Source organism: Trichomonas vaginalis, chromosome V (genome assembly GCF_026262505.1).
Source record: "Trichomonas vaginalis G3 chromosome V, whole genome shotgun sequence".
NCBI classification, from domain to species: Eukaryota; Parabasalia; order Trichomonadida; family Trichomonadidae; genus Trichomonas; species Trichomonas vaginalis.
The window spans coordinates 2,080,645-2,101,733 of NC_067207.1; the positions used below are offsets into that span (position 1 = coordinate 2,080,645).

The 21,089-nt window shown below is 30.9% G+C and overlaps 10 protein-coding genes across 10 annotated transcripts; 5 read left to right on the top strand and 5 right to left on the bottom strand.

The window, feature by feature from the left end:
• Positions 1-1,493: 1,493 nt before the first annotated feature.
• Positions 1,494-3,052, top strand: TVAGG3_0264310 (uncharacterized protein; the record flags this gene model as incomplete). Its single annotated transcript, XM_001582953.1, has 1 exon — positions 1,567-2,721. One exon carries the CDS (start codon positions 1,567-1,569, stop codon positions 2,719-2,721), a length of 1,155 nt encoding a protein of 384 aa, XP_001583003.1.
• Positions 3,053-3,497: 445 nt separating this feature from the next.
• On the top strand, positions 3,498-4,933 carry TVAGG3_0264320 (adenosine/guanosine diphosphatase family; the record flags this gene model as incomplete). Its single annotated transcript, XM_001582952.1, has 1 exon — positions 3,506-4,885. The coding sequence occupies one exon, from the start codon at positions 3,506-3,508 to the stop codon at positions 4,883-4,885; it is 1,380 nt and encodes a 459-aa protein (XP_001583002.1).
• A 468-nt stretch (positions 4,934-5,401) lies between these two features.
• Positions 5,402-5,868, bottom strand: TVAGG3_0264330 (uncharacterized protein; the record flags this gene model as incomplete). The annotated part of the gene is made up of 1 exon (XM_001582951.1): positions 5,458-5,841. One exon carries the CDS (start codon positions 5,839-5,841, stop codon positions 5,458-5,460), a length of 384 nt encoding a protein of 127 aa, XP_001583001.1.
• A 94-nt stretch (positions 5,869-5,962) lies between these two features.
• On the bottom strand, positions 5,963-7,495 carry TVAGG3_0264340 (Clan CA, family C19, ubiquitin hydrolase-like cysteine peptidase family; the record flags this gene model as incomplete). The annotated part of the gene is made up of 1 exon (XM_001582950.2): positions 6,170-7,474. The coding sequence occupies one exon, from the start codon at positions 7,472-7,474 to the stop codon at positions 6,170-6,172; it is 1,305 nt and encodes a 434-aa protein (XP_001583000.1).
• A 751-nt stretch (positions 7,496-8,246) lies between these two features.
• TVAGG3_0264350 (ribonuclease inhibitor domain-containing protein) lies at positions 8,247-9,659 on the top strand (the record flags this gene model as incomplete). The annotated part of the gene is made up of 1 exon (XM_001582949.1): positions 8,247-9,659. One exon carries the CDS (start codon positions 8,247-8,249, stop codon positions 9,657-9,659), a length of 1,413 nt encoding a protein of 470 aa, XP_001582999.1.
• A 131-nt stretch (positions 9,660-9,790) lies between these two features.
• Positions 9,791-10,654, top strand: TVAGG3_0264360 (ribonuclease inhibitor domain-containing protein; the record flags this gene model as incomplete). Its single annotated transcript, XM_001582948.1, has 1 exon — positions 9,791-10,654. One exon carries the CDS (start codon positions 9,791-9,793, stop codon positions 10,652-10,654), a length of 864 nt encoding a protein of 287 aa, XP_001582998.1.
• Positions 10,655-11,931: 1,277 nt separating this feature from the next.
• Positions 11,932-12,982, bottom strand: TVAGG3_0264370 (ribonuclease H-like family; the record flags this gene model as incomplete). The annotated part of the gene is made up of 1 exon (XM_001582947.2): positions 11,932-12,982. A coding segment is annotated over one exon (1,051 nt), but the record flags the coding sequence as incomplete, so codon positions are not given.
• A 369-nt stretch (positions 12,983-13,351) lies between these two features.
• TVAGG3_0264380 (uncharacterized protein) lies at positions 13,352-13,717 on the bottom strand (the record flags this gene model as incomplete). Its single annotated transcript, XM_051228419.1, has 1 exon — positions 13,352-13,717. A coding segment is annotated over one exon (366 nt), but the record flags the coding sequence as incomplete, so codon positions are not given.
• A 1,124-nt stretch (positions 13,718-14,841) lies between these two features.
• On the bottom strand, positions 14,842-17,535 carry TVAGG3_0264390 (experimental autoimmune prostatitis antigen 2-related family; the record flags this gene model as incomplete). The annotated part of the gene is made up of 1 exon (XM_001582945.1): positions 14,842-17,535. The coding sequence occupies one exon, from the start codon at positions 17,533-17,535 to the stop codon at positions 14,842-14,844; it is 2,694 nt and encodes an 897-aa protein (XP_001582995.1).
• Positions 17,536-18,747: 1,212 nt separating this feature from the next.
• Positions 18,748-19,248, top strand: TVAGG3_0264400 (regulation of response to stimulus; the record flags this gene model as incomplete). Its single annotated transcript, XM_001582944.1, has 1 exon — positions 18,748-19,248. One exon carries the CDS (start codon positions 18,748-18,750, stop codon positions 19,246-19,248), a length of 501 nt encoding a protein of 166 aa, XP_001582994.1.
• Positions 19,249-21,089: the final 1,841 nt, after the last annotated feature.

Genomic DNA, 21,089 nt, shown 5'->3' on the forward strand with positions numbered 1-21,089 from the left:
CATAACCATAGCATACCAATGCCTTTTGTAATAATGATGTTTAAGGAAGTCAATTTGGAAAATTGTTTTCACTTTAGGAGAATATAATTTTCCATTTGGAAAATTTAAAAAGTGAGACGCGCAGGATTCGAACTTTTTTAAAAGTTGATTTAAATGAATTTTAGTGTGGAATATAAGGATAATATCATATTTAAAATAAGAATATACTAGTTTAGGTGGTATTAATTTTTTCGATAAATTTGAGAGTATGTACGTTTAGGGCATGAAAAGTGTCAATTCGCTCAGCGAAAGCTGAGCTAGCTTCGTTCTCGAAAGAATAAGGAAGGAGTGAAGGAGAATGATACAGAAGTTGACACATTCATATCATTTCAACAAATTTTGATCAAATTGAAATTCAATAAAATTCAATTCAATTCATATCCTTCAGTCAGTACATTGATATCCTTCTGCATCACAATGATAACTCGGGCATCAATAGTTCTACAACTAACTCAGAAAAAACAAGATTATTACTTCCTGCTTACAGCTTTTAAAAAGTTTCGATGATAAAAATCACTCTACTCTTGTTTATCGACATATGGTGATAGTAGGTAAACATATTCTTATCAATATTAATAAAAATATTTGTACGAAAATCTTATCCAATTAGAGAGTTATTCATAAAGTATATGATAATTATAATTACTTTATCTTTGTTTTATCTTTGAATAAACAATTTAATTTAAATTGCATAATATTTTTTGGTTGAAAGACAGGAAACTTAGTTGAGTTTGTATTATTTTTATCGTTTAATTCATCGTGTCAGTGAGTGATCCAGATATTTAAGATATTTAGAAAAAAAATTATTAATTTGATTAACAAATTTTAATCAAAATAGCAAAAATCTATTTGATAGCTGTAAACAAACAATAATTTTTATTTCAAGCAAAATCACTTATTTTCATCTAAACGTATAAAATTGTCAATTTTATGAAAATAAATTGAAAATCTCATGAAATGTAAAGGAGAATAATATTTTTCAATTTTCTTTTTTCTTTGTCTCAAATATTTTCTGTTGGGAATTTTCTTGTTATCAAAAAATAATTTTAATATTTGTTTATTTCATTACATACAATAAAATTTTAAAAACTCTATTTCTTCTCAAGAAAATTTTTTCCTTCATATGAAGAAACATTTTGTTCTCCATTTGATACTGAGTCTAAATCTCGATTTTTGAATTTTCTTCTTTCCAAATTTCTTTTTTCCAAATTAGAAGTTTAATTCAAATTTTCAATAGTTTATATATTTTCTCAAACCGTCTCAGATTTTCTCACTTTTTAGGGATTTTCTCTCAAAATATACAAAAACAGTAATATCAATACATGTGTCTAATATACTTTAAAACCATCGTTACAAAATTCAAAAACGAAGAGTTCTTCTCTCCAAATTTTTTTCAAAATCAAAAAAATGAGATAAAAAAGTACGTTTGGAAAATTCATTTTTAGCATTTTAGGAATTTTCTCATTTTTCTTCCAAATTGACATCCTTATGATGTTGTGATAAAATTCATTTTTTTTAGAATTCCAGATGTATTATGATACATCACCGGAAGATTTCAAGCAGAGGCTTAAGAGGTTAGACTTCCCAAGCAACGAAATCATCCTTAACATGAGAAGAGACCTTCTTGCTTCAATAAATAAAAATAACGAGAATAAGCAATCATCAATACATTTTTCTAGCAGAGAAGTATCATCAAGTCGAAGTATTATTACTGAATCAACAGATTTAGATCGATTACAAAGGACAATAAAAGGATTACAAAATCAATTACAGCTATATTCCGCAGATTTATCTTCAGAAGAAACAAAATACAAATATTTAGATGATTGTATTATCAATTTAAGATCAGGGAGTGGAAATGATAAACTTATTTTAAAAGAAAATGAATTAATATCAAAAATATCACAAATTGAAATGAAATTAGCGAATAACTTAAAACAATATAACGAAAATACTGCTAGATTAGCAGCAAAACAACTTCAATTAGAAGAAATTAAGGCAAAGAAATTGAAAATTCAAGAACAGAGCCAGCAAGTTTCAAAGTATGCTACTCCAAAGTCAAGTACTGATAATTTTATTCAAATGTATAAAGAAAAAAGCGAAGGATTGCATATTGGATCGATTGATTCAAAAGATGAAAAAATGGTTAAACAAGAACTCGAGAATCTATCAAAAATAATAGATATGAAGCGTGCAATAATTCGCAGACAGTCAGATAACCAAGCAAACCAAAATGAAACAATTCAAAATAGTATTAATGTATATCAAGATAAACTGAATAAAGCAATAGAGTTTCTTCATGTTAAAAGTTTTGATGAGATATTTGCTGAAGCAGAAAAACTTGAACAAGAAAATAATACTTTATTCAGTTCTATTTTCGAAACAAATGAGAAAAAGAAGAAATTACAGGAAGAAGCAAATTCTCTTGAGACACAACTTGAAGCTCTTGAAGAAAAGCAGGACCAACAACAGTCGCAAATCAATTATGAAGATGAAAAAATGTATTCAGAAGTATTTAAAGAATTGGAAGATATTTTTAACATGCTCGGATGTTCTTGGGATGTATCTCCAGATGAAAAAGCAAGAGTTACCCAATACAATGCAATTTTTGCACTTAATTCAATAGAAACCTCAATTAGTAATTTCCTAGACGAAGTTAAGAAGAAACCTGCACAGCACTAAATGAAATCGAATAATGATTGACTGATTTCTTGTTAATTCTCAAGTTTTTTAATAGATAATTTTAATTTTTGCAAATTTATCGGCAAGAATAACGAAATTATCATCTGCAACGAGACATTTTCATGTGTACAAAGATACTAAGCTATTAAAGACGAATATTTATATCTAAAATCAGAATATCTTGAAGACTTTCGATTTTGGATTAATTAATCAATTATAGAAATCTAATTAATACCACCAATAACTACAAATAGTTGTTAAACGTTGTTTGCAAATGTTTATCAATTTTCAATGATTTTTCACATTTTTTTTTCGATATTGAAGAATAAAACATATATTTTTATATTTTAACATACCCACATTAACTATACCCTATCATGCGAAAAATCTGATCGATCATTTTTCATGAAACTAAGATAGACTTGATTCTAGGGCGTACTCATATAAACGAACCGAATAACTTACAATTATTATGTACTCCACAATAATGAATTTTTTTATAAATACAAATAAATTCCAAATTGCTAATATTTCAATGTGGAATTATCTATCAATGATCCACAAACTTGCCCAAACGCTTGTTGAATGCTTCCTCTGAAGAGAATGTTTCTTTAAAGCAGAAATACGATTCCTCCAAATAGTTTTTAATGAAAATTTGCTATTTTGTCAATCAAAATATCATAACGGTATTGCATACGTTAATTCAATCATGTTTTAAGAATAATCCATAAAACAACAAGATTTTTATCTCAATTATCTCAATTTACAAAAATTGACAAATCCAATGCTTCCACTTTTTTCAACTTTAGCACTATCTTCAACATATAACGTAGTTGTTGACGCTGGCTCAAATTCAAAGTTATATGTTTTCAAAACAACTCAAAATGAAACATCATTTGATATCAAGCTCGTCAATCAAACTTACACATCTAAAGGTACTTTAGCTAATGCGTACTACAATCTCGATGTTATTAGCCAGATTTTCGATGAGCTTTGCCCAAAGGCTGAAGAAATCATCAATACTGATTCAAATAATTTTGTAGGTCTTTCAACAGTTCCATTTTTCGTCGCCGGAACATCTTTAATGAGAGATCTTGATATAGAAGATAGATACATGGTACAAAATAATACATACAATTACATTAAACAAAAATGTAAATTTAATATAACAAATGAAACAGTTACAACACTTTCTGCTAAATCCGAGGCAATCTACACTTATGTTACAGTCAATATAGCTTCAAAGGATACTTCAGTTCAGACAGTTATAGGCTTATCTGGCGGAAATAATTTCGTCGCTACAAAAGAAAGTAATGGCCTCCTTTCTTCTGATACCATTACATATGGAACCCATAAGGATGTTATTTGGGTCTTTACATATCCAGCTTTCTCCACAAAATCCCTTATAAATAACTACACTCTTTCATCTGCAAGCCTTGCAGGCAAAGCTTTTATAAACTCGTCATGCTACCTCACAGGATATCAATCCGATGAAGACGATTTCATTTCAATTAAGGGAGAAGGAAATTATACAGCTTGCAATCAAACAATCAACGATCAGACCCTTATTTTCGAACAATACTACGGCTATAAAGAAGGCTACTTCTTTAACAAGATCGAAAGACCTAAATTACCATCAACACCTGTTTATGCAACCGGAGATTCTTATACTTCAAACTTCGAAGGCTTATTCGAAAGTTTGAAGGACACAATCCCAGAGATGGCCAATTTCTCGAATATTACCCTCGATGATTTCATTACAGCTGCAGATAAATACTGCGCTTTACCTCTCGAAGATGTTAAGCGCAAAACCTCCATCCCAGAACAATACCTCGCTCAAGACTGCTTAGAGATGTCTCTCCAGGCTCGTATACTTAAATTTGGTTTCAATTTGGAAAACGATCAAGTCTTCAGATATTCACAAATTAACGGTGTTCCTATCGGATGGCAAGCCGGTCTTGTTACAACATTCTATTCCCCTGAACCTGATACAAATAAGGCGAAACAGTGGATTGGAATTATTTTGTCTCTTGCAATTGTTATTATTATCATCATTATCGTTACAGTCGTTATTTGCAAGTGCGTTAAGAAGCACAAAGAAGAACAAGCTAAGCAGGTTAATTATGTCGACCCATCTGCTTTTGACAACCTCAATGAAAACTAATCTTTCATTATTTTTTTATTATGAAATTAAAATTTACTTTTTATCAACGAACTTTTTTCATGAAATTTGCTTCTTAATATTTGCCAATTTGTCAGAGATTGAGAGATACCGATCATGTTTTGAATGATTTTTTGTCATAAAATACGTGATATGAGAATTGGCATCAAGAGCTCATATACAAGACAGTGTTTTCAAATTTAATATAGTATAACAAAGCCATGAGAAATTCTTATAAAGTCATTAGACCCATATAAGATATTACTCAAATCAAGGTTCACATGAGTTTATGTTCATACCAGTGGTACATAGATCATGCATGTGAGATAAAAGGTGATTTATGAGTGAGAATTTAGAGATTCTCATTTGATTTAACTAGATTTGAGTGATAAGAAATACAAATGACCCAATATTAGAGTGTGCAATAAAACAGCTTTTAAAACAACCATATTTACATTATTTATGAAATAAAAAAAATTATAATAACCTTAAGTAAAAAATAATGAAAAAATACACATAATTTTAAAGAAATACTACAAATAGCACCAATTAAATTGGCTGTTAAAAAATTATAATTATAATTCGTCCGTATTTTGTAATAAAGAATCTGTTGGAGTTGAGAAATTAGGATTGTGATATTCTGGAGATTTCTTATGAGGCCTCTTTCTTATAATAAGAATAACAGCAATAACAATAATTGCAAGTCCAGCAGTACTTCCAACGACAATCATTGCAATTTGAAATGCTGTAAGATGTTTGCTTGGAGTTGGTGGATAAATAGGAGTATCAGGCCATTTTTCTGTTGGTGTTGGCCAATCAGGTTTTGGGTATTGCTCTGGGGGCCATTCTGGTGATTGCGTTGGCCACTCCGGAGGATAATCAGGTACATTCCATGATGGAGATGGTGTAGGCCAATCTTCTGACCTTACCAACCCGAGAAAAGAGAGGAATATTAGCATTTGTCACTTTCGTACAATAATAATTCCGTGATTGATATAAAATTATTTTCACAATTCAGATATTTACGGAAATAATTTTGGAAAGACTCATTCAAAAAATTATTTGGATTTCCATTTATTAATAAATAATTTCGAAGTAAGTGTAAATAGAAAATCATCAATTGGTTGCAATCTAAATTCGAAAATTTTATTTTTGATCGACAAATATAAAATAAAGACAAAGTATGAATCTACAAGGTTCCTATGAAAAAAGTATCAAATAATATCTGAATAATAATTATAAATAATTTACTTATATAAATATTCCAATATAAAACAATTAATTTTTTCACTTTCGAGATACAAAACCGTTTCTTATGTAAAACAGAATGTAAACATCTTCCTTAAGTACATCTTGAACATCAATCGACTTAATAGTGATATCATTGCAAGTAAACCAACGACCATTCCTCTTAACGTTAGCCCAGAAGTGTCCTAAGTCACCTGTCTTAGGTCTTACAACTGTAGAAATCAAAGAATACTTTGCTCCGTCGATTGTTCTCTTTAATTCAGGTTCTACGAATCTGTCTAGGTCTAAAATCTCTTGTATCTTAATATTAGCGATGTTTCTGGATTCATTTGTTGTTCTAACAAGGCAAATTGAGAGAGTTTGAGGTAATGTGTGGAAAAAGTATTGTTTCTTAGCAGAATGTCCACAGGACTGGCATGTCATTGGGCTTTCACCGGAAAGGAATTGGGAGATGGCCTCTTCTAATGAGTTGGAAGTAGCAATTGGAATAATTAACATTGATTCTGGGTCAATATGGGTTTGCGTTTGGTCACAGAACTCACAACTCTCAACAATATGGAATCTCCAATTGAAAATATCGCCAAAGTCATGAGATTCGAATTTTTGTTGGTAAAAGTCATCAAGAGAAGTTCTAAGACGCATGAAAAATTCCTGAGAATCTTTCTGTTCGGTAGAGCTAAGATCTGGATATAATGCATTAATGCAGAAGAGAAAATCTGATATTGAAAAGCTGCCACGGCCGTTTGTAGCAAGCATCATCTTGTAAAGCATTTTATGAACGGCTGCAATTGGCGTATCGATATCATCGAGCTTATATTTGTCCGATAAAAACCACTTTTCGATCAAAGGATGAGCCATAAAGCATTGTAAAATAGAATTTAGCCAGCAAGTGTTGCCAAGATTCTGTAATGGCAAAGGTGTACGCTGTTTTGGTAAAATTGCTGTCGGTGGATCAAGATTTGAAGTCATTGGCATGCCATCAACAACTGCAAGCTTCGCAGATACGATAAGACGATCTATAAGTGCATTGAAAATGAATCTACGACCGTGCTCCTGAGTATATATAAATAATTGTTGAGTCTGAATATCAATTCCAAAAGGATTGCTGCAAGGGTGGTCAGCAAAGTGTTCTAAACAGAATATATTTCCGCAAGAAAGACAAATTGATAAATTTCTAGGCTTTGTTTGGCATGTAGCGCACATAAATGCAGAACATGGCACAAATCTGGAGGGGAAAATAGACTTTTCCCATATCAAACGCTGGGCCTGCAAGAATGTATTTTTAACATTTGCAGATTTTTCGAAAACTTTAAGCAGTTCTTCAACTTCTTCAGGCTCAAGCATTTTTTGTAAAGTTCTCGAAAAAAACAGCTTTTATAAAAAGAATGTTTTACTTTAAAATTATGATTTAAATTTATATTGAACAATATTTGTCGGTAAAACACTGCAAAAAAATGGTAAATTTGAGAAAAATTAACTTGTTCTTATTCATTTTAAAGAGTTTCTCTTTTAGGGTCAAAGCACGCTATACAAATACCCATGTTAAGAAACTTAATTGCAGAATACAATATTTGGGGGATATTATTAATAGGGAATTCGCCTAATAAACAGCTTTAATCTTATATACCATACAAAATTTTATTTTCATGTCTTGTAATGGAAGAAAATACGATGTAAATGATTCCAATTTTTTTATCCACAAGAATTAGAATGCGGCACTTAACTCAATGAGTATAAATCAAATTATATCTTAATGTTCAAAACTAATATTGCTTAGATCAAATAAAAAACCAAAATTTGATTAATATTAATACGTTTGGGATTGATTATTTTAATGTTAAACCATAATATATTATTTCCAATAGAATTGTGATATTCATCTTCCTGTAGGTTAAGCATTTAACTAAATTGGAGGTCTTTGTTTTTCTGGAAATTGAATATTGTCACTTTTTAGCCATTTAGAGATTTTGAATAGACTCTTAAAAAAATCCGATTTCTTCATATTCTTTAATTAGGCATTAATTCTATGGACCGTTCAATAAGTTATCCATTTAACATTCAATTTTTTTGCCAATTTATCACAATAATTTCAATACTCAATAGTTTACAATTATTAATGTTATCTCTGCTTTTTGTAAGTTTTGCTTTAGCTGATCCAGAATTGTACTTTGACAATGGCACACTGACAATATCATCAAGTGGAAAATTGATTCCTGAACTAATAACGGCTTCATATAATATTAATTTAATTACAAATATAATATTTGATGAGAACGCCCAAATCGAAATTGGTGACCATGCATTCCTCAATTTCAAAAACCTGGTTTCGATTCATTTATCAAGAGGTGTTTCATCAATTCAAAAAACAGCCTTCAGATACTGTTCATCTTTAACAATTATAACAGTTGATATAAATAATCCCCATTTTGCAGTGGAAAACTCAGTTTTGTATAATATTGTTAAATCCGAAATTTACAAAGTTCCTGTGAATTTAGAAATTTTTACAATTCCAAATACAGTTAGTACACTCAAGGGCCATTCATTTCACCTTTTAAAGAAAATGGATAAACTGATTATTCCACGATTTGTTAATAAAATTGAAGAAGGAGCTTTTTATGATGCAAACATCGATATAATAGAGTTTGAAAATGGATCAGCTCTAGAAAAACTTGAACCACATTCATTTTCATATTCAAATATCAAACAATTAATTTTATCAGATACGTTAAAAGAAATCGAGAATAATTCAATAGCGTTTGACTCACATTTATTCAATATTGCATTTAAAACACCGAGAATATACAATTTAATAATCCATTCCTTTGCAATTTATGGATCTAAAATTTCATTTTTTGCCATTCCAGATAATTCAACCGTTGAAGGTAATGCATTCAATCCATCTATTAACCTTAATAGAATTTCTATTGGAAGAAATTGTAATTTAGATGCAAATAGTTTTGCAGGATGCCCAAATATACAGAATTTTGATACTCAAGAAAGTATTGGCAGGGAAAATGGATTTATTATTCATAATAAAACTCTGCTATATGTGAGTAAAGGAACATCCGATTATTTTAACTTTAGTACAGTTAATTCTTTTCCAAATCCAGGATTTCAATACTCAAGTAATTTGACAAGATTTGAATCAAAAATACCAGATGGTTATACTGAAAAAGATGGAGTTATTTATAACAATGACGGTAGTAAGGTAATTGCAGCAACTGGTGGCTTAACATATATTAAATTATCAGATAATGTTAGAATACTTGGCCCTTATTGTTTCACGATGATGAGCAAATTGCAGACTCTAGAGATAAAAAGTGAAGTAATTTCAATCAGTGAATATGCATTTTACCAGTGCCATATCCAAAAAATTGAATTTAAGGAAGTGGATAGTATTGACTATGGTGCCTTTGAAGAATGTTATGCAACAAATATTACATTCACTAGCGGCCCAAAAACTGTGGCAGGCAGATCTTTCAAAATTGTAGACTCCAGAAAATTACTTTCACAAATGTTGAGTCAATAGGATCTGAAGCTTTTTTGGGTTCTAATTTGATAAGAGTTGTTTTCAAAAATAGATGTAGATTGACTAGTATCAATTCAAGCGTTTTCTTTGGATGCCCATTTCTCACATCAGTTAAGTTTCATTCAAATTTAATGGGACTTTCAAATGATGCTTTTTATCATTGTAGTAGTTTATCAAAAATTAAATTCTCGCGAAAATCGAGAAATGTAACAATTGGAAATTCATGCTTTTCAAAATGCAATTTTGAAGTATTGGAAATCAACAATTCTATTGGATATATCAAATCAAATGCTTTCTCAAATTGCCCAAATCTTCGAGAGATTAGATTTAATTATCTTCCTCTTGTAGATGGAAGCGTTTTCTTTGAATGTTCAAATGTTATCAAAATAACAATATCTAATATTAATGATTTTAAAAAACAGTATTTTGATTTAATGTTTTCAGATGTTAGAAAAAATATCAAAGAAGTAGTTTCATTGCCAGATTCAAATCCAGAATCCTTATTTTCTAATTGCAATAATCTTGAATCAGCCGCAATTTATGAATCTGTAATCAGCGCTTCTCTTTTCGAAAATTGTACAAGTTTGAAAACAGTACGTTTCAACATGGATGGGATTACTGTTAACGAGCGAGCATTTTATAATTGCATAAATCTTGATCGTAGAATTCTTAAAAATATTTCTTCAATTGGGAATTTAGCATTTTATAGATGCAGATTTTTTCATTCGCTAATAATTCCAGATAAAATTAAGCATATTGGATCAAAGGCTTTCCATGAAACAGGAATCAAAAATATTCATTATTGTTCAATTGGATTTTCCTGTTCAGAAGATGCATTTGATAGTGGTTCAAAAGCATATGTTACAGATGAATTCGGTGACTCAAAACTTTGTGAGTTAGAAACATCAAAAATTAATAAATCAGCTTGCAATATTATTCGCCCAACAAGTTTTGATCTAGTTCCTCTCAGAGTCGCCCATTTTCGTAGAAGATAAAACAATAATTTGAATTATGAATTGTTTGTAAAAAAATTTTAAAATAGTTTAGTCGGTTTTTGCATTTTTAAAATGTTAGTCACCTTTCTCCTTCCAAAGTGAAAAAAATTGTTTAAAATATAAAAATAATTTTTATTCGCATAGGCGACAAACAAGGATTTATAAATAAATAATGGGGCTTTGAGTATTGATCTGAATTGAATCAGATAATTAGCCGTAAAAAATCTTCTCATAACGATTTCTCATGCATGAAAGATGGCTATGAGTGGCGTTAATGAGGGCGTTTGATAATTGGAGTTGGACATAAAATTTGGAGATCTTAAATTTTGAGAATTTTGGTGCGATCTTACTGGTAAAAGCAAGAGTATGGAAGGAGATTGAACTGAGAAAAAAACTAGAGCATGCAAAAGAATCATGCTACAGCTTAGTTGAATGTCATTTATGCAAATATAAATATCTTTTTCAAATTTCAAACAAATTTTTGCCACTTTTTGAAAGAAGATAAGGTAACAAACATTTTAAAATGCAAAACCTAGACTTAAACTATGCCGAAATGTGAGCTCACCGTTACAGTTTTTTCTTTTTTGGGGGGCTCGCAAGCTCGCCACCCAAAGAAAAAACCGTAACGGTGACTAACATTTAGGAATTATAGATCCAAGGTGAAGTCATTTTTCTATCCCTGGGATAGACGATACACCCAAAATGTCACCTTTTTGGGATTCTGTTTTTTTTAAGGTTCTCGCTGGCGACCCCCACGTTCGTCGAAAAAAAATTGGTGATTGGGGGGTCGCCAGCAAAAATTTTTTTTTCGACGAACGGGGGTCGCCAGCGAGAACCTTAAAAATAAACCTCTGAAATTTTAAAAAAGAAAAAAGTGTGAAAATCCCCATGATTCGAACCAATGGACTTTACGATTATACTATGACTCTTACCATTGAACTATGACTCTAAGGGTTCGAAAATTTATTTGGTGATAATATAAACTTTAATGAAAAATTAATCAGATCAATTTAGAAATATTTATTTCATAATATTGAATGAATGTATAAATCTAAATAGTATATTATCAAAAAAAAAAAAAAAAAAAAAAAATAAAAATAAAAAATTAATAATAATAGTACCATCACCACAATTAGCAAATTCAAAAGATATATGAATTGCTATCGATCTCTTTCAAACAAACACATAGAAATTTTGATTAAGTATTTCAAATTTTTATATGAGATAAATATTGAACAGATAAAATATAAAACAATTTATTTATTTTGTAGCCATTAAAATTTCTCGGCTATCTAATAAAATTTTGTGAGAACGTAATCTTTTCAAATTTAGTATCAATCTTTGGTCTTTTATTGTTCTCTCACATGTTGCTTCTGAAGGTGAAGCGGAGATAACACGAAGGGCGATATCTGCAAAGATTGATACATTGCCATCTCTATGAGAGATTTCTTCCCAACCGTATTCTTGACGTTCTTGAATCATATCATCAGAGAAGATATCATTATCACTATTAATATACGTGTTAAATAGTGTAATAATATCTGTTATTGTTTGACCCGGAATACGAAATTGTTCCAAAATACTTTTGAGATACTGCCTAGCTGCAACAAAATGGTTAACCGGCTGATTTGAACTAGATGTTACATCTGCGAGATCAAGCATAGGAGGGTCAATTGTAGCAGTTACCTGACGAATTGATCCCTCCTCAACCATATCAAGAGAAACTTCAGTCGAACCTTCTTCAAAGATAGAGTCCATATAGATAGATTGAATGTCTTCTACTGGATTAACGAAAGTTACGTTTGTAATATCAAATGAATTAATTGCCGGAGATTCGTTGATCTGCGCTCCGTGGACGAATTTTTGGTTGAAATAATACCTACCTTTCGGTGTAAAAGCGAAGGCTAAGCACCAAAGACCTCCAAAGTCCGATCCAAGGGTATAGTTCAACAACGATCTTGAAAGGATTCCAGCAAAAGGATTGTTGTTGCTGCTGGAAAGGTATTGGAGTGCTTCAATACCCTTGCAAAGCCATACGTAGCAATCAGATATCTTGGTTTTATCTGATTCGAACGTGGAAATAAGCTTCTTGAGAATTGCCAAGCAGTCTCTTAAGAACTTGATGTTTTCAATATCAATACGCGTATATCTTGAAATTTTGTCTTGATACTTGATAATAAACATACAAATATTATAATCATAGATCCACCTGGTGGATACATGCTTTGGACAGAGAGCTCCGATGTCTTCAACATGGATTCTACAAAGAGCTGATATTTCGTGGATATGTTTCACAATTGCTCCTAATGCTACGTCTTTTGTTGTCATATATTGATAACAATTATGAATCCTGTGGCATAAACACGGGATAAACAAGATTTTGAATAACCTTGGGTCATTTGAGTTGTAGAACGATTGATTCCATCCTTTCTGAAAACATTTCAATTGCGCTTTATTGCCATCGCAAACTACACTGCTGATCTTAACATCTCTAATGAAGATTCTGTTATAATCTTCAGATGTTCCACCATTCATTTGGATTGACTCAACAGGATAGGGCCGCTTGCTTTGCAGAGGATTTGTGAGGGAGAAGTCCAGATTGTGAAACTGCTGAGTCTTCCCCTCATCAATGGCAACACAGGTACAGGCAAGCTTAGCAAACTCATCAACTTTTGCAACATGGATTGAATTTGCAATTTGTATCATTGTTTGCCTTAGTTTGTCAGTTGAAATAGGCTGGTATATTTGAGAAGCTAGTTTATCAACATTGATGTTAACATTGTGTAACTGTGGGAACTTCAATATCATCGAGTCTGCAGTATACATTATAATGGTTTTAACTAGCTTTGTAAACTCTGGGCTTGAGAAGGTATTCAGAGCCAAGTTAAATCTTCCAGTAAATGTAGCAAGCTGTTCATAGATATCCCCTAACGATATAGGTGTAAGCCCTGTTGCTGGGACGTTTTGATAGTATTGATCGATTGTTTGTTGTGATGCTACTTCTCCTGGTGTGCATATGTGCCGTTTGTTTTGGATCCATTTTTTGAAATGATCCTCACGCATTTCTTCCATTGCACAGTGGCATATAGTTCCGTCAGGACGCTTTACTAGTTCATTGCATTTAACATAATATTTTCCGTACTTGTCGCCTGGTTTTTTATATCTAAGATACTGATGCTTAGTACCGACCTCAATGTCTTTATAGTACGTCGGTACTGCATCAATCATTGTTGAAATAATGAAGTGATTACTTAAGCATTTTTATTCTCAATTTGTTTTGAATAAATTCAATTTTTTAATGCATAATTTTTAAAAATTCTCTAATATACCTTAGATATAGATACATTTATTATCAATTCAAAAATTTCAATATAGTTTTGGGATGGGTAGCCCATCCCATATATTCAAATTTTCAATGATTTTGGGTTGGGATTCCCAGACCAGAATAATTTCTAATTATAATTCGTAAAAATATATGTATATCTCATTATTACATCATTTAATATATTTTTAGTTAAATAGTCACTATTTTCACAATTTTTATTATTAATTACTGAACTAAACAGGTTTCAAATAGAAAGAGTATAAAAGATAAGTGTTTTTCTACATGTGTTTCGATAAGAATTATAATAATTGATGGTTTTTACAGCCAAATTTATTTTATTATTTAAATTTCAATGAAAAAAGATAAGAATTTTTTAATAAAAATTTTTTATTAAGAATTTTTTTTGTAAAATTGACACTGGGATGACGATAGGGCTGGGATCTTATCCACCCCGTTCATTTGGGAAAATTGCAGATCTATATTTAGGAAAAATTCTCCTCAATTTAATTTTTGATTTATTCTTCTTATCTCCGATAAAGAATTTCATTGAAAAAAAGCAGACTTTATGGTTAAAAATATAATAATTTTATTGAAGTATTATAAAATAATATCAAAATCATATAAATAATTTTAAATATTTTAAAGATAAATCAATTTAATGAAGTATCAACACATGTGGTAATCAAAATAATAATATAAAAAAGAAATTTAGTCAAAATACAACTTTTATTTCTTCCCAAATTATTATAATATAAATTTCAACAAATGTCGGTGAAGTAGTAAAAAAGTGCTTCTACTAGTATTAAAGTTTGACTTTTTATAATATTATGCTTACAAAATAATATAAGTTTTGGAATAATAATTAAAGATCAATTGCAGCTTCATCTTCATTGTCAAGCCTTTCAAAGGATTTTCCTTTGCGATGTCTGAAGATGAAGTATAAAACAACACCAATACAAATGACTACTAATGGAACTACAATGCCGAGGGCGATACCAAGGGATGCAGCCTTGCTACCATTTCTATCAACAAGATTATCATTATTATTTTGTTCTGGTGTTGCAGTTGGGATTGGGAGTTCTGGTGGAGAAATATCAGAATTTGTTGGAGATGGTGTTTGGACTTCTGGTTGAGGAGTTTCAACAACTGGTGTTGGCATTGGTGTTTCAACTTCTATGAAAGATGATGAAGAAGATGTTTCTACTGATGAAGAAGAAGATGATGGTGTTTCAGCAAATGAAGAAGAAGAAGTTGCAATAGATGATGATGTTTCTACAGATGATGTTGTTGATGATGGTGTTTCAACAAATGATGATGTTTCAACAGATGATGTTATTGATGTTTCAACAGATGATGTTATTGATGTTTCAACTGATGATGTTATTGATGTTTCAACTGATGATGTTATTGATGTTTCAACAGATGATGTTATTGATGTTTCAACTGATGATGTTATTGATGATGCTATTGATGATGGCGTTTCAACAGGTGATGATGTTTCAACAGGTGATGATGTTTCAACAGATGATGATGTTTCAACAGATGAAGAAGAAGTTTCAACAGATGATGATGTTTCAACAGATGAAGAAGATGATGATGGCGTTTCAACAAATGAAGAAGAAGTTTCAACAGGTGATGATGTTTCAACTGATGATGATGCTTCAACTGATGATGTTGTTGATGAGGCTGTTTCAACAGAGAATGATGAAGTAGATGAAAGTGTTTCGGCAGATGATAATGATGAGGGTGTTTCAACAGATGATGATGAAGAAGGTGATTTCTCAACAGATAATGTTGAAGAAGAAGAAGATTCAATATCAGTTGAAGAAGATGTTTCAACTGATGGTGAAGAAGCTTCAACTGAAGAAGAAGAAGTTTCAACAGTTGTTGATGAAGTTGTTTCAACTTCTGATGATAATGCTGATGATGAAGAAGTATCAATATCAGTTGAAGATGATGATGAAGATGTTTCATCTGATGATGTTGTTGATGAAGATGTTTCATCTGATGATGTTGTTGATGAAGATGTTTCATCTGATGATGAAGTTGTTGATGATGATGTTGATGATGAGGATGTTTCAAAATCAGTTGAAGATGATGAAGATGTTTCAACTTCTGATGTTGAGGTAGGATCAGGTGTTGGTCCTGGTGTTGGTTCAACCACTGGAACCAAATTACCATCAGCAAGAATACCAGCAATTCCGACACTTCCGGATGTCACAACCATTGAAACAACATGGTTAGATTTGTTGACTAAATTTCTGATAGAATATAAAGGTTGCTGGAACATCGCAGTTGTAATTAAGTTACCCTTTATATCATCAAAGATATAAGATGTATCAACAGATCCATGGTATTTTGTATCAAGATAAACATCAAATTTGCCACCATAAGGTGATTTATCACCAATGATTCCGATGCTATCACCTGTTTCATTTAACTCAACTGAGAATGTGAGATTTGCATTTTCTTGTAATTTCCATCCTTTTCCGTTATAATACAAACCTTCTTTTGTCAAATTACCATCACCAATAATCTTGAAATTGGTGTGTGTTGCTGGAATAATATTCCTTGATGTTGCAAAATTCAGCAAAATAGGTTGGATTTCTACAATCCAGGAGTAGTTTCCATTTCTATTTGAATTGATAGTTAATTTAACATTTCTGTAATAATATGGTCTATCAAATGTTATTGTTGAAGAGAAAACATTATCATAAATAACATTTTCATCACATGTAATTGTTGCATTTCCGTTGATTGCCTTTGTTCCTTGTGGCATGTATAATCTATCAAATGTAAGTTCTTGACCGAAATCAATATCATATTCAATTGGAAGTTCTTGGACTACATTCGATTGTTGTTGGTTTGATGTGACTCCATCAAACAAAAGTGCACTTAAATTAGCTGTTGGATTTTCTGTTGGCAAAGTGTTCAATAATTTGAAATTATCTGATGGATATTTGATTCTTACTTCTTTATCCCAGAAAATACCTAATGTTGGATCATTCTCTATCTTCGGCATGAATGGATTCTGATCTGTTTCTCCAGGAACAGCTCCAGGTAACCAGATTCTGTCTGCAGTAAGATATCTGATACTATCTGTTGAATTGTGAACGTAACCAATTTGACCATAACCTGAACCACCAATATTGTTGATAATGAATCTGATATAGTACTTTTGATCTTTTATAAGATTAACAAATTTACCGTTGTTCTTGTTCCATCCACCGTAACCGTTGTAATATAAAACTTGTTGATTTTTATCGAGATCCATATCATCATTGAATGGATTCTCAGATACGTAAATCATGCAACCTTCATCATGGTTTGAAATGAATCTATATTGGTTAGTTTCTGGTGGATAAAAACAGCCATCTGTAACACCAACCCATGTTGCAGACAATGATGGAAGATTGAAATCTGATTGTAACATGACAGTGAATTTGTTTCTATCAGTCAAATATTTCTTGTATGCATCAATAGTTGCCAATTTGTTTGCATTGTTGTAATATGTTAATTTAACACCTTGGAAAACCTGTTTGATTCTAACAATCATTGTTGTGATATCTTTTGTGACATCATCTTCGTATTCAAGATAGAACTTATCAACAATGCTTGGGTCTGTTGGAATGTATCTGTATTGTACACGAAAGGAAAAGCCTCCTTTGTTTTACTATTCAGAAGAAATATAACTTCATTCGTAGTTCCTGAAAATATAACATCAATACCGGATAGATTTTTTTCAGGTGTGAAGTTGAATAATATAACATTCAATTCAAAATTAAAATCTATTGGGGGATTAGCATTTGTAAACACACGTCTTGTTAATATTACCCTTCCTGACTCACTAGTCAGTATTGGAGATGGAGCTTTTTCGGGTTGTAAGTATCTAAACACAGTTATTGTTGGTAGTGGTATGACATCTATTTCTAACGGTTTATTCAGTTCTTCTAATATTTCAAACATTATTTTCACAGAAAATATCAAAAGCATAGGAGGTGGTGCATTTCGTAACTGCCCTAATCTAAAAAGCATCAGAATTCCGAAGAGTGTTACATCTATTGAAGGCACAAGTTTCGATCTCGGTATCAAACTTGAATTTGAAGATGGCTCACCATTTAATTGTGATAATCAAAGCCTTCTTTACAATACTGATCAAACTCATATTTATGCTCGTCTCAGTAATCTCGAAAGCTATCAAATTCCTTCAACAGTTAAATCATTTTCAGCTGGAGTTTTTAAGGAGTACACAGGTCTTAAAACAATTAATTTCACATCAGATTCTCAATTAAGTTCAATAGGTTATGAATTATTTTTTGGTTGCCATAATCTTCAAGAATTCATTTTTCCAAATACAGTTACAACCATTGCCATTTATGCGTTTGTGGGCTGTCATTCTTTGAAGGTTCTTTATTTTCCAGATAATTTAATAGTAATTGATAATTCTGCTTTTGGCGGTTGTACGGGTTTAGTTGAACTCCATTTCAAAAATGTAACAAATATATATTTTAGCGCTTTTGGCGGGTGCACATCTTTGGAAACAATAATTTTTGAAGGTTCTCAAGGAACTACACTTTCTAAATCTTTCCCAGGATGCACAAATTTGAAGACAGTGATATTTAAAAATATAACATCAATAGGAGATTTTTGCTTTTCAAAGTGTACTTCATTGAAATCATTGGATATCCCTCCTACAATCGAAAGTATTTATAATAATGCATTTGATAACTCAGGAATTGAAAACATCACATTTTTAGGAGAGCCTCCAATGACTGTTATTAACACAGATACATTTAGTAATGCATACAAACTAAGAAACTTAATTCTTCCTCCCACAATTCAGGCTATCAATTCAAATGCTTTTCAATGGACAAATATCGAGACATTCACAGTTCCACGTGACACTCATACAATTTCAGAATATGGTTTGCATAATTGTGTTAATCTCAGTACATTCATCATTGATAGTAATTCTTCATTAATGAATATCAAATTTGCCGCGTTTTCTGGTTGCAAATCTCTTGCAACAATCATTTGTAATGACAGTATGTACTTCACCGTTGAGAATTTTGCTCTTTTCAATAAGAACAAAACAGTTCTAGTTGTATTCCCTCCTGGTTGTCCATGCAAGTTCTTCTCTGTCCCGATAACTATCCGAGAGATTGAAGCAGGTCATTCCTCGAATGCAGGAACCTTGTCAACATTCTTATCCCAGACAACTCTGTTCAATACATTCGTCGCTATGCATTCTCAGAGTGTACATCTCTGACTCATATCAACATTCCTCTATCAGTCATCGATATTCAACCAAACACATTCTCTAACTGCATCAAGCTTATATGCGGTGTTGATGTTGAGAATAAGACAGAAGCATTCATCGATAATCTTTATAAAAGATGTTATCTGAATTTCAATGCTATACGTGAATGTACATTTGTCACATGCAAGAAACCAGAGAACTATCGATATCATTCTCCATTTGTTGTCTTTTCACTTACCGAGGGCTTAGCACTCGGTCTTTTCTAAACACATTTTATTGTTTATTATATTATATATTTTACTTACATATAAATACCATGATCTTAAAGTTAATAACTAGTCACTAAATACCAAAATTTTGTTTGAATAATATGAAATATCCATTAGAAAAATTATAATTTATTTTGACTTTTAATATCTTCTTTTCTCCTTTTATATGTGCCATATGAATGTGATTCGATGTTTGTTTTGTTTTGTTTTTCGCTCAGATCATTTAGCTCAATCAAATCTTTAGGTGTACATTTACATGAACATTGATGAAAATGTTTTGATCTCAGGGATATTGAAAAAGTAAAAATTTGAGGGTATATATAGTACATCTTGATATTATGTTTCCAGCCGAAATGGCCATATTCAAAGTTTAATGAGATTTATATCTAGTACCTCCATTATTGTGTTTAAGCCAGTGAGACACATTAAACACAAAATTTGAGAGTACATTTACAAGAATATCACTGAATACATATAGCCCATCCTGATGTTATGTTGTCCTTTTCCAATATAACAGTCTATTTCTAAGATTTCAAATTCTTTCATCAAAAATATCTTCATTTCAATCAAATCAAATGTGTGTGTAAGGAAGTCAATTTGGAAAATTGTTTTCACTTTTGGAGAATATAATTTTCCATTTGGAAAATTTAAAAAGTGAGACGCGCAGGATTCGAACTTTTTTTAAAAGTTGATTTAAATGAATTTTAGTGTGGAATATAAGGATAATATCATATTTAAAATAAGAATATACTAGTTTAGGTGGTATTAATTTTTTCGATAAATTTGAGAGTATGTACGTTTAGGGCATGAAAAGTGTCAATTCGCTCAGCGAAAGCTGAGCTAGCTTCGTTCTCGAAAGAATAAGGAAGGAGTGAAGGAGAATGATACAGAAGTTGACACATTCATATCATTTCAACAAATTTTGATCAAATTGAAATTCAATAAAATTCAATTCAATTCATATCCTTCAGTCAGTACATTGATATCCTTCTGCATCACAATGATAACTCGGGCATCAATAGTTCTACAACTAACTCAGAAAAAACAAGATTATTACTTCCTGCTTACAGCTTTTAAAAAGTTTTGATGATAAAAATCACTCTACTCTTGTTTATCGACATATGGTGATAGTAGGTAAACATATTCTTATCGATATTAATAAAAATATTTGTACGAAAATCTTATCCAATTAGAGAGTTATTCATAAAGTATATGATAATTATAATTACTTTATCTTTGTTTTATCTTTGAATAAACAATTTAATTTAAATTGCATAATATTTTTTGGTTGAAAGACAGGAAACTTAGTTGAGTTTGTATTATTTTTATCGTTTAATTCATCGTATCAGTGAGTGATCCAGATATTTAAGATATTTAGAAAAAAAATTATTAATTTGATTAACAAATTTTAATCAAAATAGCAAAAATCTATTTGATAGCTGTAAACAAACAATAATTTTTATTTCAAGCAAAATCACTTATTTTCATCTAAACGTATAAAATTGTCAATTTTATGAAAATAAATTGAAAATCTCATGAAATGTAAAGGAGAATAATATTTTTCAATTTTCTTTTTTTCTT